Here is a 16,357-nt window from a genome sequence, read left to right as displayed (position 1 = left end):
TGTCCACAGTACAGGATAAATCACAAAGCCGATCTGTGACATTCAGCTCAGGAAAAATTCTCAAGTAGCGCCAAAAATGAAATAATCTCCTGTTTGAGCTCCCACATTCATTGATCCAACCATTCAATCATTCACATCAAGTATAAATTCTGTACTGATCTTTGGCGGGCCGGATTAAAAAGACCAACGGGCTGGATGTGGCCCGCGGGCCGTAGTTTGCCCACCCCTGCTTTACCTCATTAGGCTGGATCGGTTACAGGGCCACTTATGGAGACATACAACCATTCACTTGTTGGTCTCCAATAAATTTACTGCGTGGCACTGGACTGCGGGAGGAAACCATGGAGACTGCAACAAAAAAGGAACTGAACCACGGACCTTTTTGCAACCTATATGGCAGGGTGACTGAGCTAGGGGTCGATAGTCCAGAGCGCAGGAGGATGTGGAAGAGAGGTGAAGATACGGGTCCAAGCAGGTTGGAATGGGTGGAGAAAAGTGTACTATCAGTTAGAGGACACAGTGGTGAGCCCAGCCATACTGTAAGGGTCTACAAACAGTGACAACGACCAAAAGAGACAAGGCAGAGCTGGAGGTTGCAGAGATGAAGAAGTCGAAGTTCTCTTTGGGAGTGACCAGGATGGATAAGATTAGAAATGAGCCCATCAGAGGGGCAGCGCATGTTAGATGTGTTGGAGAGAAGGTCAGAGAAACCAGATTGAGATGGTTGGGTCATGTACGGAGTAGGCATTGTCGATATATTGGTAGACGGATGCTGGAATTGGACCAAAGAGATTTATGGACGAAGTGAGAGAGGATATGAAGTTAGTTGATCGGAGAGAGGAGGATCCAGAGAATAGGGTTAGATGGAGAAGGTTGATTTGCTGTGGAGACCCCTGAAGGGGAAAGCCCAAAGGAAAAGAAGAAGAATCAGCAAAATTTGACCACTGGATTTTACCCATCATGAGCAGCAGGCAGCTAGGGAATAGTATCTGGGGAGCAGCTCAATGTCTTGCTCAACAGCACTTTGACAGGCTAGGAGGAATCAAACCAGAAATGTTCCGGTTGAGAAGATTTACGGACATAATGAGAAAGGATATGAAGTTAAGTATGTCCACACTAACCCCTTGCACCACACTGCCCCTATGAGGACACTGTCCATGGAGATAGCACGTGTTGTCTTTCAAAAACAAATGATTGAAACGCAACATTCCCTCGTGTGGTGAGGAAACCAGATCTAAGGAGGGATAGTGAATATATTGGTAGATGGATGCTGGAATTGAGAAGATTTACGGACATAATGAGAAAGGATATGAAGTTAATTGGTGTGACAGAGGAGGATCCAGAGAATAAGTGAACAGAGTTAGATGGAGAAGGTTGATTCGCTGTGGAGACCCCCAAAGGGAAAAGCCCAAAGGAAAAGGTGAATTTGTCTCAGGGGTGCAGGACATGTATGGCTGAGATAAAGTGATGACTAAGTGGGTTTGGACATGAACACTCCACTGTTCATGTCCAAATTATGGTGAGGACCTGGGTAGAAGGTTGCTGAGGGTGGAGCTGCCAGGCAGGAGGTCTAGAGGAAGACCAAAGAGAAGATTTATGGACGTAGCGAGAGAGGATATGTAGTTAGTTGGCGTGAGAGAGGACGATACAGAAAATAGGGTTAGATAGAGAAGGTTGATTTGCCTTGGAGACCTCTGAAGGGAAAAGACTGAGCTGGATGCCCCTGCAGGTCACAGGTGACTGGTCCACCCCTGTTTCCCCCCTAGTGGTGTCGTGGCCTTGAAGGCATCGCGAAAGTCAGAACACGACCTTCACAATGTCTCCATCCTCCTCAAGGTTCTAGAAAGCAAGGAATAATATGGATTCCATAATATGGAATAATATGGATTTGACTTTCATATCAGCATTACTTCTAGATACTCCCAAGCCCTCTTTATTTTACATCAACAGCGATCAGCTCAAATTCTTCACCCGAAAAAGGACGACACCTACACAGGATACGTCGTTCACGTGATGTTTATTAAATTGCAGGCAGGAACCCGAGTTGTTTCACAAAGCATCAGTATGTGCGGAGGCTATATTAGAAAAACCACCGCCATTATGGAAGAGTTTGAGATGATGGAACGTGCAGAAGGGACCCGGTTTATCGGGATATAAAAAAAACATAACGAGCATCTATGTAACAATGGGATCTCCGTATGCGCAGTTCTTCTCAATCCCCAGGTTGAACCAGTTGCCTTTTCCTTCTTTATAAGCGCTGGTGACGATTCTTGCCCATCCATGCTCACCCTGGAAACAGACAAACCAGAAGCATCTTTCAAATCAAAAGTCCATGGCAACGATGGCAAGAGTTTGCTTTGCACCCTCGAGTGGCCGCAGCTGGAAATGCATGTGAGTTTGACTCGGGACTTCAAAATGATTTATTGTAAAAACTTCCTGTAACGTATAATTATACAGAAGAGTTGTCAAGATGTGACTGAAATTATTTTGGGGTAAATAAACAAAAAAGTACAGCTTGGTGGCCTACATGGACATAATTAGAAAAAGGGACTGAAGCGTACATTTATAAGGGAATTAAAAAAACAATATGGCAGAAACTTAGCAAAATATGATCTCATTTATATATACAAGTGGTCCTCACTTAAACAATGTAGTTGGTTTAAGACAAGGCGTTTGTGATAATATTGAAATAGGTGTGGAATGCAATGGCAGCAGAGTTGTGAGTGAGTACATGTTGTAAGCACTTGCAGTTAGCCTTTATTCATGCAAATACAAACATAAAAAGGTAAAACAGCACGGTACAAATGACCAATATGTCTGCAAACATTGTACGGTAGAAACAGTATTCTGATTAACGATGGACCCCTTGGAACGTGATCCCATTGTCGAATGAGGACCACCTGTGTATGGATACCATATTTTGCAGAGTATAAGGCGCACTGCATTATAAGGCGCATGAAAAAAACTTACGGTATATAAACCTAAACAAAACAGTCAGTTTAGTCCAACTTTATTCATCTCGCTTTGTTCGCTAGGAAACTCTGTTTGGCCTTCTTTACTTGCATCTGCACATCTGCTTGCTTCCTCCACTTCCGTACAATTGATTCATTCATGTTGAATTCTTTCTCAGCTGCTCTATTCCCATCATCTACTGCGTGACTGATAGCCTTGAGTTTGAATTCCCTTTCGTAAGCATGTCTTCTAACAGGTGCCATTTTTGGGGGTCCTCAACAATACTCTTTCGAAGCAGACTATGACAAAAATGGCAGAGGTAAGCATACTACGTACTGTTCTCTGATTGGTTTATGGTTACCAGCGATAGCGAACACCTGAGGTTAGTGCGAGGTTGGAACAACGTTGTATTCCAGCGCTACATAAATCGTTATCTAACGCTGCCTGATATTGCAACCCATATTCAACTAAGGACCAACTTTGACACAACGTCCTCCTATCAGTTGGGAACGGCCAGACGATCAATCGCTTACCAAAGGCGCACTAAAACATTTTGATGGATGTTTGAGCGCAGTGTACCGCATAAAATTGGTTGTAGGTCAGTAAGCACAACAAGACTTCATACATAAGGTGCACGGACGATTTTTGAGAAACGTTAAGGATTCCAAGTGTGCCTTACAGTGCGAAAAATATGGTCAAATAATTGTTATTGTAACTGCGTGACCTCCAGACACCCACCTGTTCTCTGGAAACTGAACAAGCTGTTGATGCAGAGGCAACCCTGCGAGGAACAGAACCCCGATTCGACCCCCAAGTTCACACTTGTATGTACACAACGGAGGGGAGTTAGTGGTAGGGTGCCCTGCTTGCAGGATGTGTGTGTGACAGGGTTGGTGTCGGCGAAACCCACCCAGAACTCTCCCCAGGAGTTCCTGACGATCCAAACCTCCGTCCCGTTCTCGTCCGTGCTCCAGCCGGCCACCGACACGATGTGGTTGGGCAAAGAGAGCGGGTGGAACTCGGAGAAGACGCCCCCGGCGTACTCCTCCAACCCGTCGGTGGCCATCAGGGCGCAGCTGGAGGACCAACGATGGACTCTTGACATGTTTCTCAAAAACAGATGGCGTCATCTGGGGAAACGTCATCATACCTGATGGGCCCGTTGGTGTAGATCTCAGCTTTCATTTGGTCTCGCCCGGACACCTCCCCGTAGTCCCCCACCTTCCACATGGTGTAGTTCTTCACAACGTCGCAGGAGTCGGAGGAGCAGGTGCCACAGCGGTTGAACAGCTCGCACCCTGCGGATGTGAAGAGGTCATCCTCTCCGCCACAGTGTTACTCCACCTTTTTTATTTTTCTATTTCCTGTCCGTTCTCTTTTTGAGCGACATCCCAGAGGCTTCCTCAGTTCAAAGAAGAAGAAGCCACTGGGATGAGGAGTGAAACGTCTTCAATGTCATTCAAGTCCAGTTGCCACAACAAGAAGATTTCTACAAGAATACCAACACTGTATGGTTAGTCAAGATTAGAAAAGCGGTTTAAACCAGTGGTGTCAAACTCAAGGCCCATGGGCCGGAGCAGGTCAACAAACAGGTCAAATCCGGCTAAAAGATATCAGGTTTCAGGGGTGAATTGAACAATAGGTACATTAACAGTTGTTAACATGCCATTATTTTACCCATCCATCCCACCTGAGAATAGATTTTTCCCCATGTGGCCCAAAAGCTAAAATTATTTTGACACTCCTGGTTTTAAGGCTATCCCGACTGCCGTTGGGGGAGAGGCAGGGTTCACCCTGGATCAGGACTACTTAAAAAGATATGCATCCATTCGCACTTCTCTGCAATTTAGGGTCTCTGGTGAACCTCCTGCTTGTTTTTTGACTGTGGGAGGAAACCAATGCAGACATGGGGAGAATATGGATATTTTTTTCTGGAGAAGATAACCTTCAGACTGTGTTGCACTCATTTTTTCACTGATTTGAGATTGTTCCAATTGCTTTTTTTGAAAGCGACCCTGTTACAAAATCACACCTGGGAATCCATTCACCAATGAGCTGCGATGATGCTGATTCTATTAATCATCTGCACCTGATCACACTTCCTTTTTACATATAAGGTGTGAAGTACTGGCTGGTAGCTATTTGTCCTGTCTAGTCTGTACTCCTAGAAAAAGGACCTGGAAAAAGCCTCCAACAGGGAGCTGACAAAACAACTCTGGTATGATATGGCGAAGTCTGTTGTGGAAGAGAAGTATTTTAGACTGGTGCAGGACATGTATGCTAGCTGTGAGACAGTGGTGAGGTGGTGGTGAGACTTTATCAGTGCTCAACTCTGAGCTCCTTTTTGTTTGCAGTGGTGATGGACAGGCTGACAGATGAGATTAGACAGGAATCTCCATGGACCATGATGTTTGCAGATGATGTGATCTGAAGGGGGAGCAGGAAACAAGTGGAGGAACATCTAGCAAGGTGGCGGTATGCGATGTAAAGGAGAGGCATGAAGCTTAGTAACAACAAGACAGAATATGTGTACATAAGAGGAACCCAGGTGGAATGGTGAGGCTATAGAGAGTGGAGATCAAGAAGTTGGATGATTTCAAGTACTCACGATCAACAGCCCAGAGCAACAGAGAGTGTAGAAAAGCGGAAAAGAAACATTTTGGAATGGGTGGATAAAAGTGTTAGGGGTACTATGAGATAGAAGACTATCAGCCACAATGAAAGGCAAGATGGACAAGACCGTGGGTCATGTACAGAGGGATAGTGACTATAGTGGTAGATTGTAAGTGGAATTGAAGATCTAGATGAGGACGTAGCTAGAGAGGATATGAAGTTAGTTGGTGTGAAAGCGAAGGATACGAAGAACAGTGTTAGATGGAGAAGGTTGATTCACTGTGGACACCGCTGAAGGGAAAAGCCCAAAGGAAAAGAAGAATCTGTGCTCCTAGTCTGTATTATTCTGCACGTCATTTTCCTCTGTCAGGTTTGTAGGTTTTGATTTTCCATGTATCCGATTGTCCGAGAAAAGCTAGTGATGTGCTAGCAAGGCATTTAGCAGATGATACACTGGTGTGCAACAAATCTTGCTCAAAATTTTTCAAATCTGCACACTAATGATTTGTACTTTGGTTCTTTGCTTGGTAGTTGTTGCAGGTCTCGTCCGGGATCCCATTCTTGTGTGCGTAGGCGTAGACTCTCAGGTGGTCGCCGCCATAACAAGACCCCGCCCTTCCGCAGTCGATCACGTTCTGGACGGACAGGTAGGCCGACGGCCATGCTCCCCCTCGCCGGATGTTGATGCGGTCTTGAATCAGAAAAAAAAAAACATGCACTCGTGACGGATCTCCCCGCTAGCCGCCTAAAGCCATCTGTACTCCTCTCTGTTGCCATGGTTACCAGCTAGCGCACTGGTGGCTCCCATAGCCCAGCAGGACCCGCAGTACTGAGGGATGTGCTGGTTCCTCGTGACGCTCACATAATTCCTGCCTTTGACGTTCCTCCAGTCCCACGAGGCGGGAAGGTCCGACGGGTCCAACGACTCATGGGGCCGTGCTTTTGTCCTGAAATGTTAAAAAAAAAAAAGTGTAAGTTTGAAAACTAATCTGAGAAGTTTGTTTGTTTAATTATTGGTCTTCATACAAGCGGTCCTCTAAGCCAGAAGTCCCCAAACCCCGGTCTGTGGATCATGTACCGAGCCGCAAAGAAAATCTTTCCTTGTATAAGTATTTTTTTCTTTTTCATTAAAAAAGAAAGGCCTTTGCCTTAGTGCCGCACTTTACTGTTGTGCCATTTCGCTCATCAGCTACCACAAGCTAGCCCCTGGGAGGGGGGAGGGCGGGGGGGGGCGAGCCAGAAAAGTTGCTGAGCTTTTTCGTGAAGGAACGAGCAAACGGGGGGCAGTTTGGCGCAGGAGGAAGGACAATCGCCTTTGGAACTGAACAGTCCTGGTTTGATTCAGGCTCCTAGTGTGACAGTGTTGCTGAGCAAGACCCTGAACCCCGAACTGCTCCCCTGGCGCTAATGGACGGCAGCTTCCTGCTCATGGTTCATCCATGATAAGTTAATTGCAGAGAACAAATTTCCACTTGAGGGACAATAAGTATGAATTATAAAAAAACAATGGCATTGCAGAAACAACTTTTTGAAAGAAAACATTCCTACCAAAGTTATGGATTCGTTGCAATAGGTGATGCACAAGGTCGGTACCTGCTATGTGTTCTTAGCGGTGAACTGCTAACAGATTAAATACTGTGAACTAAATTTTTCATTTGAACCCTTGTGCCTCGAATCAGTCCAGAAGCCATTTCATGCATAAAACGGGTCCCTAGTACAAAAAAAAGGACTGGTTGCACTAAGTCAGTGTTTTCCAGCTTTTTTTGAGCCACAACACATTTTACATTAGAGAAAAATCACACAGCACGCCAACAAATAAATGTCAATGTTTTTAATGAAAGCACAAAACTGTAGTCTCAATTTACTCAGTTTGAAATTTTGCTGATATTCATACAGGAACTGAAACTTTGCAAAACTATATTGGTCTTTGTTTTTGGCAGTTTCCCAACCTTTTTTTAGCCATGGCACATATTTTACATTAGATTTTTTTTTTTTTAAACCAAATCGAATGAAATTGTAGTCTTGGACTATTTTCTTAACAGTGCCAGGATCAAGCATTTTCTTAATTTTGCAGGAAGGTAGTATTAATGTTGCTATGCTACAGTGTGTGGATGTGTCCAGCAACTTTGTAGCTAGCTTTCTCACTCGTCTTGATGGGTTTTCTTAAACAACTCTGCCTGTTTCTGTCTGTTTACGCACATGAACAAAATAGTAGGTTATCTTGATGTGAAGGGTGTTTAGTTTGGAGATGTTTTAAGTTTGCCTATGCCCACATAGATGTACTAAGACGCATTATTTGTGTTTGGATAAGTAATTTTTTTGGACCAATCAGGTGAAAATGGGCATCTTTTTGCAGCACAGTGGCCGGGAAACACTGCTTTAAGCAAATGAGTATTGTATATTTCGGTGTTTAATTTCCATGCGTAATGAGAGCAAGCTTACTTCAGCCTTTATTTATATTATAAACCATGATCTCTTTCTTTCATCACCTTGTGTTTTAAGAGCCGTTCACACCTTGGCACACAACAAGGAGCTGTGTGAGGTGCTAACAGGACCGCTGGGAGGTTCAGTGTCCTCACACAGATCCACCCCCTCATTTTCTCTGCAGTAATAATCCATGCAGTCTGTCAACAATGCCATTTCTCATGTATATGTATATTTTTTTTTTAATCATCCCCATACAGGGAAGAAACACAACATGAGGTGGGATTTCATGTTCCACCACACATTAGCTATATACTAAATACTTGAACTCTATCCTTTTAAAACGTGAATTGTCTTCAACCCTAAGAGGCTTAAATGAGGATTTTGATACTAGACCTTGTCCCTAGATTTTGTCTTTATTTTTTTGAGTGTGTATGTGTGTTCAATTTTATTTTTTCAAATCCTCTGATCAGCGATTATCAGTTCTATATCTTTACATATGTTAAAAGTATTTTGTTTTGGCCCCTATCTTGGAACAGATGAAAATATGATATTTAATAAGAGGTGCCTTTTGAGGTAGGAACATAGAACCTACTTGCGGTTCCTGTGTTTAATCTATGGGAGAAATCGCGTGATCATAACCTTTTAAAAATGGCACCACTGTAACATTTTTGTTAAGCATCTGAAGAAAAGCCGAAACCTCATGCTAAAATAAATCCTTTTGGAGCCCTCTTGATGGGCGGATTTTTTTTTGAATTTTTATACCGTTACAGATACACATTTAATTGGAGAAAAGCTCTATCTCTGCATATTGACTGAACACAGTTTAAGCGTGAATAGCAATCAAAAATATTATGAATAAAATCAACACCTCATGGATCAAGCCATAAAGAAGTGTAATATTATAAATAACATGCTAGCCCTGTGAACATAGCTTTAGCTGTTTCCTTCAGATGTTGCCACTTGCTTCCTGTCCTTTTTCATTTCACCCACAAACTCTCCCCTTCTAGACTTCCTGCTTGGCAGTTTTAATCTCTAGATCTTCACCATCCCTCCTCTGCACACGTGGCTTTTCTTTTATTCTGGCTGATACTCCCAAACCTCTCTCTACCTGTTCCAACCATGCCGCCTTCTCCGGATATGCAAAACATGCTTCCTGTCACCCAGTGTGGAACTAGAAGGGTGTCGGCGAAGATCTGTGATTCACTCCCACCTAGAAGACCTGTCTCATGGCTCTCCTCCGTGTCCTGCGCCACCACAACACACCTGAACTTTCCATACTTCCTTGTATATACCAGTGATCAGTGGTGACGTTCATGGTTGGTGAGGCAAGAGACCTGTGTGCCTCACTTGGTGGCTGTTGGAGGCCGTTTTCTGATTGCTCAGCACAAGAAACTAGCAACACACATAGTTGTTGACAAAATGGAAATGTAGTTCATTTTGCAAAAGTGTTTAACAATTTTAAAAGCAACATACAGAGAGGCAGCAATACGGTCTTGCTAGCAGAGTATGCTTGCAGTCAACCGTCTTTGTGCAATCTACATCGAGGCTCAACAGTCGGCGGCCTCATCGCATGTCTCTTAGTTAGTTTAAATTTGAAATACCATTATAGCACAAATGACTGTTAAATATAACAATTTAATTCCCCTTTTTCATTTGACCTACATATTTTTTTTGTTTCCCAAGACTGGCAAGTGAGGCACGATCTCCCCTGACTGCAGGTCACTGGATACGGAACTACAATTCCTCTCTGGGCACCCTTGAGAAACAAATCAACCCCTCTCTTACCTACTTTTTCATTGATAAATGATTAGGAAACGCATGTAAAATGGTTATAAAATCTTCGTCATATTGTGTCAAAGTAAATCCGTGTCAGCTGAGTGATGACGTCATCAATCCAAGACGGAAACCAAAACAAAACGTCACGAAAGCTGTCAGGTTTCGGGTACAAATAAAAAAAAACAATTATCCACTCACTTGATAGAATACGGTCTGTCGTCCTGAATGGGTTTGTAACAGGGCTCGGATAAAAGTCTGGACGAGGTTATTTGCAGTAGATGCGATGCACAGTAAAACAGCAGCGATGCGGCGACGGCGGACGCCATGTTGACTTCCGCGTCACGTGATACTCACCGCTCAATATGCCCTCTAGCGGTGGGAATGGGTATTACAACAACATTAGCTCCAGCAGTTGATCTATGACAGTGGTGGGCAATTATTTTGCCTGGTGGGCAAAAATTCTTATTTAATTTTTGTGCGCGGGCCAACTAGGTATCCTGTAAATTGTACCAAGTTGCAATTGCAATTTAAATATTGAATTTTTTTCAGCATTTAAAATGATCATTTATGATCCTATAAATGTAGCAACATTATTTTGTACATAATCATCCACGCTAAATGAAACAAAAGGAAAAAATGAGTTACGAAAATCATTATTGATTGAAAACACTTAAAACATTCAAAGAAAATAGTTTGGCAGGTAGGCCAAAAATGCGTAACGGGCTGGATGTGGCCTGTGCGCTGTAAAATGCGCAGGTCTGATTTATGTGAAGGTTCTTATCAGGGGAGAATTTCCAGGTGTTTACCAGAATTGTGCCTTTAAACAAGCCTTTGTAAGATAAATTCATTTAATCATTGATTCAATCTTCCTCCTACAAGTGTAACTTGCATTAAGTGTATTCAGAAAAGGTAGATGGGGCATGCTGAAGATAATACTTTGATACCCATCGGTGAAAATTCGTTTGTCACAGCAGCGCGACAATAACAATAGATATGAATGCAAATATAAATAGAAGAGATAATTAAAAAGATGCCGACATTTGGATAAAAATAAATAATGACAACAACAAGGATAAAAATAGATAACAGAATGACAACAAGGATAAAAATAGATTTAACAACAAAATGATTTGTTCAACGCAAATACTGTGTCTTGGTACGTCTATCTATGTGGGCAGGATGCAGTGACAGGCAGAACAATGAAATGCTCTTCCACTAGATGGCAACAGGTCGCGAACCAAGCCGTGGATCTACCTGCTTCTGAGTTATTTGCCATGCTTCGAGTGAGACAGCAGCAGTGATACGCCACGGATAATTATTTGAAAAGAAAAAGTACTCAACCAGGACCGTCTGGTCCTGAAGAACATTCTGAGCCAGATGAAGGCCCAAATATGAGCAGCGGTCAGAAGAAAATAAAAAAGGTGAGCTCAAGGCAATACAGTAAAAGTTAGTTTGGTTTCCTCAGTTCTTGCAAGAATATCATATATATATATTTGGTGGTGTGCTGTGTGATTTTTCCTAGTGTAAACTATATGTCGTGGTTCAATAACAGTTGGCAAACACTGGCTTAGAGCAGCGGCCCCCAACTTTTTTTGCACCAGGGACCAGATTTGTGTGTTCAAATGTTACCACAAACCACTTAGGGGCGCGGGGTTCAAATACTAAAATCTTTAGCGGAGCCTGTGCATCACCTGTTGTGATGACCCTGCGACGTACGTAGGAATCATGATATTCTCTTTTAAATGTAGCTTTCTTCTTGCTGGCAGTCTGCGATGCTTCTGCATCATTAGCAATGCTTCAAGTGAGACAATGGCAGTGACACTGTATGCCATGGATGAACATTCTGAGCCAGATAAAGGCCCAACTATGAGTAGCGGTCCGAAAAGGTGTACTCAAGACAACACAATGAAAGTTCAATTGCGTTTGGATTCACTTTTACTGGGGAACCCACCAAGCTGACTCCGGTATGCATTGTGTGCGGGGAAAAGCTGGTTCAAAGCAAACTTAAACGCCATTTCTGAACCAAACAGCCTTCACTTCAAGATAGGAACTTGGACTATTTTGTTCATTTGTTGTTCACTTTAGTCCAATGAACCTCTGGCAAGAGAACATGGAGAAATATGTGCATTAAATTCAGTTTATGGGCATGGATAGAGGGAAAACAGGAAGTATCCCAAGGTGATTTTTTTTTTTTTTTTTTCTTCCTGCCCTGGACACCAGCATTGATGATATGAGAGGAGATTTGTGGTGAACACCGGTATGTGTCACTGGAGGCGATATATTATGTTATGTAGCCCTGCACTGCACTGTGAAATCTCGGGGAAGTATCTCTGAACGATCGGTGTTGGGCTGATAACTCCGCGAGCAGTCGAGTGTTTGCTTCCATCGCAAAAAGCAAAACAGACATCTGACGTTCATTTTTCAAAGTGCTACGTGACACTATCTTTTATTAGTGACGCTTTTAATCAATCTGATTGGCTGAAATCGCCATCGATTGTTTGACTCGCTGGAGCTCCTTATCGGTCGCTTCCATCAGGCTTCGGCAGCGGTTGTGGGTCTCCATGGCGACGCCTCCCGTTTGGTTTCTATTTAATGAGACGAGAATTCCTCAGAAAGAGACATTTATCAAAAACTCGTACCCCCCCCCCCGAGTCCTCGGGCTCTATCACTCCTCAGGTTCCCAGGAGGCCCGGCTTGATCTTCTTCGCCACCTCACCAGGCGTCTGCGGATTTCTTATTTCTTTTCTCAATATTTCAGCGGGGTTCTTGGTCATCCAGGTCATGGTGAAATCTTGTCGAAATCTTCTTCTTGTGGCAACTGTAGTCGTCCAGTAGCGGATAGAACGAAAGTCATAGGTGCCAATTCACTTATTTAGTCTCGGCACAATTTCCAGGGCAGTGTTTCCAAAAATAACACCTCTCAAGACCTCAAACCCTATCCGAGAGGACTTTTCCATCGCCAGTGTTAATTTGCATCTAGACCTAGCTAGCTATTAGCATGTAACTTTCAGTGCTATTGGTATTTGTAGCAAGGGAGCTGCTCCAACCTCAGCATCTGTCTATCATTATATTCACTACCCCTTCTCTGTACGTGACCCAATAATCTCAGTCTGGCTTCTCTGACCTTCTCTCCAAAACATCGAACACGTGGCGTCCCTCTGATGGACTCATCCCTGATCCTATCCATCCTTGTCACTCCCAAAGAGAAGTTTAACATCTTCATCTCTGAAAACTCCGGCTCTGCCTCCTGTTTTTTGCTCATCACCACTGTTTGTAGACCATCTCACCACCACCTCCTCCACCTTTCCTTTCATTGTGGCTGATCTCACATTTCTATCTCACACTTTTCTCCACCCATTCCAACCTACTTGAACCTTTTTCTTCATCTCTTGTCCACACTTTCCTACGCTCTTGACTGTTGAGCCTAAGTACTTGAAATCCTCCAACTTCTTGATCTCCACTCCCTGTAGCCTCACCGTTCCACCCAGGTTCCTCTCATTCACACACACACATATTCTGTCTTGCTGCGACTAACCTTCATTCCTCTCCTTTCCAAAGCATACCTCCATCTTTCTAGATTTTCTTCAACCCGTTCCCTGCTCTCACCCCAGATCACAGTGTCATCTGCAAACATCATGTTCCATGGAGATTCCTGTCTAACCCCATCTGTCAGCCTGTCCATCACCACTGCAAACAAAAAGGGGCTCAGAGTTGATCACTGATGAAGTCCCACCTCCACCTCGAACTTCTGTTACACCTACGGCACACCTCACTACTGTCTCACAGCTAGCATACATGTCCTGCACCAGTCTAACATACTTCTCTTACACAACAGACTTCTCCATACAATACCAGAGTTGCTCTCTCAGCACCCTGTTTTAGGCTTTTTCTAGGTCTAACAAGGTACCTGATGCACTCCCATCTCCAGCTGTCGCTCCTCCGTCACACTTGCAGCACACCTCACCACTGAAGCATCACCGTTCCACTCAGGTTCCTCTCACTCGCACACATATATTCTAACCTCCAACTCTGCCTCCTATGTTTTCATCATTGTCACTGTCTCTATACCCTAATATTTGGTGAATGCCTTTTTTTAAAGCTAGCATTAAATATTCTAAAGAAATCCTGGTAACAAGGTCCCTCCAGTTGTCCCTGACACCTCCGGTCACCAGCGAAGGTGTTGAAAGGATATATTGAAACCCGAAAATGGGGCCACAATATGTAAGTGGATTGTGACAAAGAGGAGATGCGGTTACCGGAGAACTATTTGTGCGAGGGAACAGCGGCGGCGACTGTGAAACGGCCTGACTGTCTGCGGACAAAGGAGCTGCAGTCCGGCTCTGTCCTGCCTCGGGCTCGGCGGCGCCGCGCCGCCCCCGCCGTCTCCTGCAAGAGGTGAGAGGTGATGGACGACATCCTCTCGCAAATCGTCCCAGCCGGCGAAGGCCGGGGACGGGACGAAGGAGTCAGGAAGAAACTTCTGAATCAATATGTCCAAAAAAATCATGTGGATCTTTAGTTTTGAAATAATTTTAAATGAATAGATTCACTGTTTTCAGCCTGGTAACGGATGCCGCGTCAAGTAATTTCCCGTTTTGGACGTTGCCCTTCAAAAACCGAATGGGGAAATGAGCTTAAAAGCAAAACAAACTGCCTGAAACTGACATCGATCACCATGAGTTTTTGAGAATTTATCCTAAAATCAGTTAGAAACTTCCTGAACATTCTTTGAACACTTCATTTCCGCATGCTGGATTTCAATTTGCTGGTTATTTGGTGATGTATCTTTTTTGGTTTGGTTTGGAGGAGTCTGTGCATCACTGCAGGCAAATGATTGGTACGCTCCGAATCATATTTGATCCTGATCCCAAAAACCTGAATTATAGTTTATGTATGATGATGTAAGAAAGGGCTTCTTCAGATTTATTTTTCTGAGGAGGAATGGAACTTTTCACCTTATCTTCCATGAAAAATCAAAAATATTAAATCTCATATTTTTTAGTGAAAATCATGATAGTTGTTGTTAATTTTTATTTTTATAATATTATTATGTATTTTTATGATGTAGTCATTATTGTATTTATAATTTTTATTATGCATTTTTTATTGTAATTTGCATTTTTATGTATCTCTTCTGGATCTATTATCTATTCATTTTTATATCTACACAGCAGCAATGGTAAAATACAAAAAAGGAAATCAGTGTAACATCCAAAATACTAAATCAAATCTTTGTGTGAAAATGATAATTGTTGTGAATTGTTTTTATTATTGTGATTCTTTTTATTATTATTAGGATTTTTTATTTATTCATTTTTACTTCTACACAGCAACGTTGGTAAAATACAAAAAAATCAAAATTAAAAAAAAAAAAACAGTGTATTCATACATATAATCTTCCATCAAAAATCCAAAATATTAAATCATTTTTTTTCTGTGAGAATTATAATTGTTGTGAATTGTTTTTATTATTGTGATTCTTTTTATTATTTGGATTTTCATTTATTCATTTTTACATCTACACAGCAGTGACAGTACAGAAAAATAATCAGAATATAGTATATATATCTATATATATAGATAGCGTCCATAAATCTTCTCTTTGGGCTTTCTCTAGACCTCCTGTCTGGCAGCTCCACCTTCAGCAACTTCTACTTACTGAGTTGGTTTGGACATGAACACTCCTCTGTTCATGTCCAAACCAACCCAGTCATCACTTTGTCTCGAATCATACATGTCCTGCACCCCTATGACAAATTCTTCTTGTCCTTTGGTCTTTTCCCTTCAGGGGTCTCCACAGTGAATCAACCTTCTCCATCTAACCGTATTCTCTGTATCCTCCTCTCTCACAAACTAACTTCATATCCTCTCTCACTAAGTCCATAAATCTTCTCTTTGGTCCTCCTCGAGACCTCCTGCCTGGTAGCTCTAATTCCAGCATCCGTCTACCAATATATCCACTATCCCTCCTTTGTACATGACCGAACCATCTCAGTCTGACATCCTTTATAAAAAATGCCCTCTCTAGTCATGACTAGAGGTATCAATTTTATTCCTAAAATAAAAATAACAAATGAATGATTATCATTATCATCAATATCAGATCGCAAATAACAACATTTCATTGTTCAGACATTCAAAAAGAGATTTAAAAAATGTTGAATCAGATTCATTTGCGGCTGGGATAGGCTGCAGCCCACAACCCTGAGTGCAGAATCAGCCAGATGGATAATGCATGAACCAATCTGTTTTCGCAAAACTCAGAGTTTTTTTTTTTATATCTGCATGTTTTCTGGAAAGAGCTCAGGTTGCGAACGAAACTCGATCTCGGAAGTCGCCGTCAGAGGTCTTTGCAGGGGCGCGGGTTGAAACCTCAGACATGTAAACAGCACTTCATCACCAGACCGATCCTTCATGATGACTGCAAGCATCGAAAAATGATGATGTATGTGACAGAAGGGACAGGAGGCTCAGCGTTCCCAGAGTCGGCTAACCTCAAGTCATTTACCGCTCCGATCTCGAGGCTCTAAGGGGAAAAAAAGAAGTCGCGAAGGCACGTAAACTCGAGAAAACAAGGCAAAACCAAACC

At 42.8% G+C, this 16,357-nt stretch overlaps 1 protein-coding gene across 1 annotated transcript; it reads right to left on the bottom strand.

Annotated features, from left to right (window-relative positions):
- Positions 1-1,998: 1,998 nt before the first annotated feature.
- Positions 1,999-10,108, bottom strand: LOC147230129 (cathepsin Z). Its single transcript, XM_086153331.1, has 6 exons — positions 9,967-10,108; positions 6,349-6,512; positions 6,077-6,256; positions 4,103-4,250; positions 3,863-4,028; positions 1,999-2,289 (listed from the first exon to the last, which is right to left on the bottom strand). The coding sequence occupies exons 1-6, from the start codon at positions 10,092-10,094 to the stop codon at positions 2,176-2,178; spliced, it is 900 nt and encodes a 299-aa protein (XP_086009457.1). The 5' UTR covers positions 10,095-10,108; the 3' UTR covers positions 1,999-2,175.
- Between the last annotated feature and the right edge of the window lie 6,249 nt (positions 10,109-16,357).

This window comes from Fistularia commersonii, chromosome 10 (genome assembly GCF_037954325.1).
Source record: "Fistularia commersonii isolate RoL2024-O1a breed Wild chromosome 10, RoL_Fcom_v1.0, whole genome shotgun sequence".
In the NCBI taxonomy this organism is placed as follows: Eukaryota; Metazoa; Chordata; class Actinopteri; order Syngnathiformes; family Fistulariidae; genus Fistularia; species Fistularia commersonii.
Note: the sequence above shows the minus strand (reverse complement) of the source record. Positions and strands in the feature narration are given on the sequence as shown.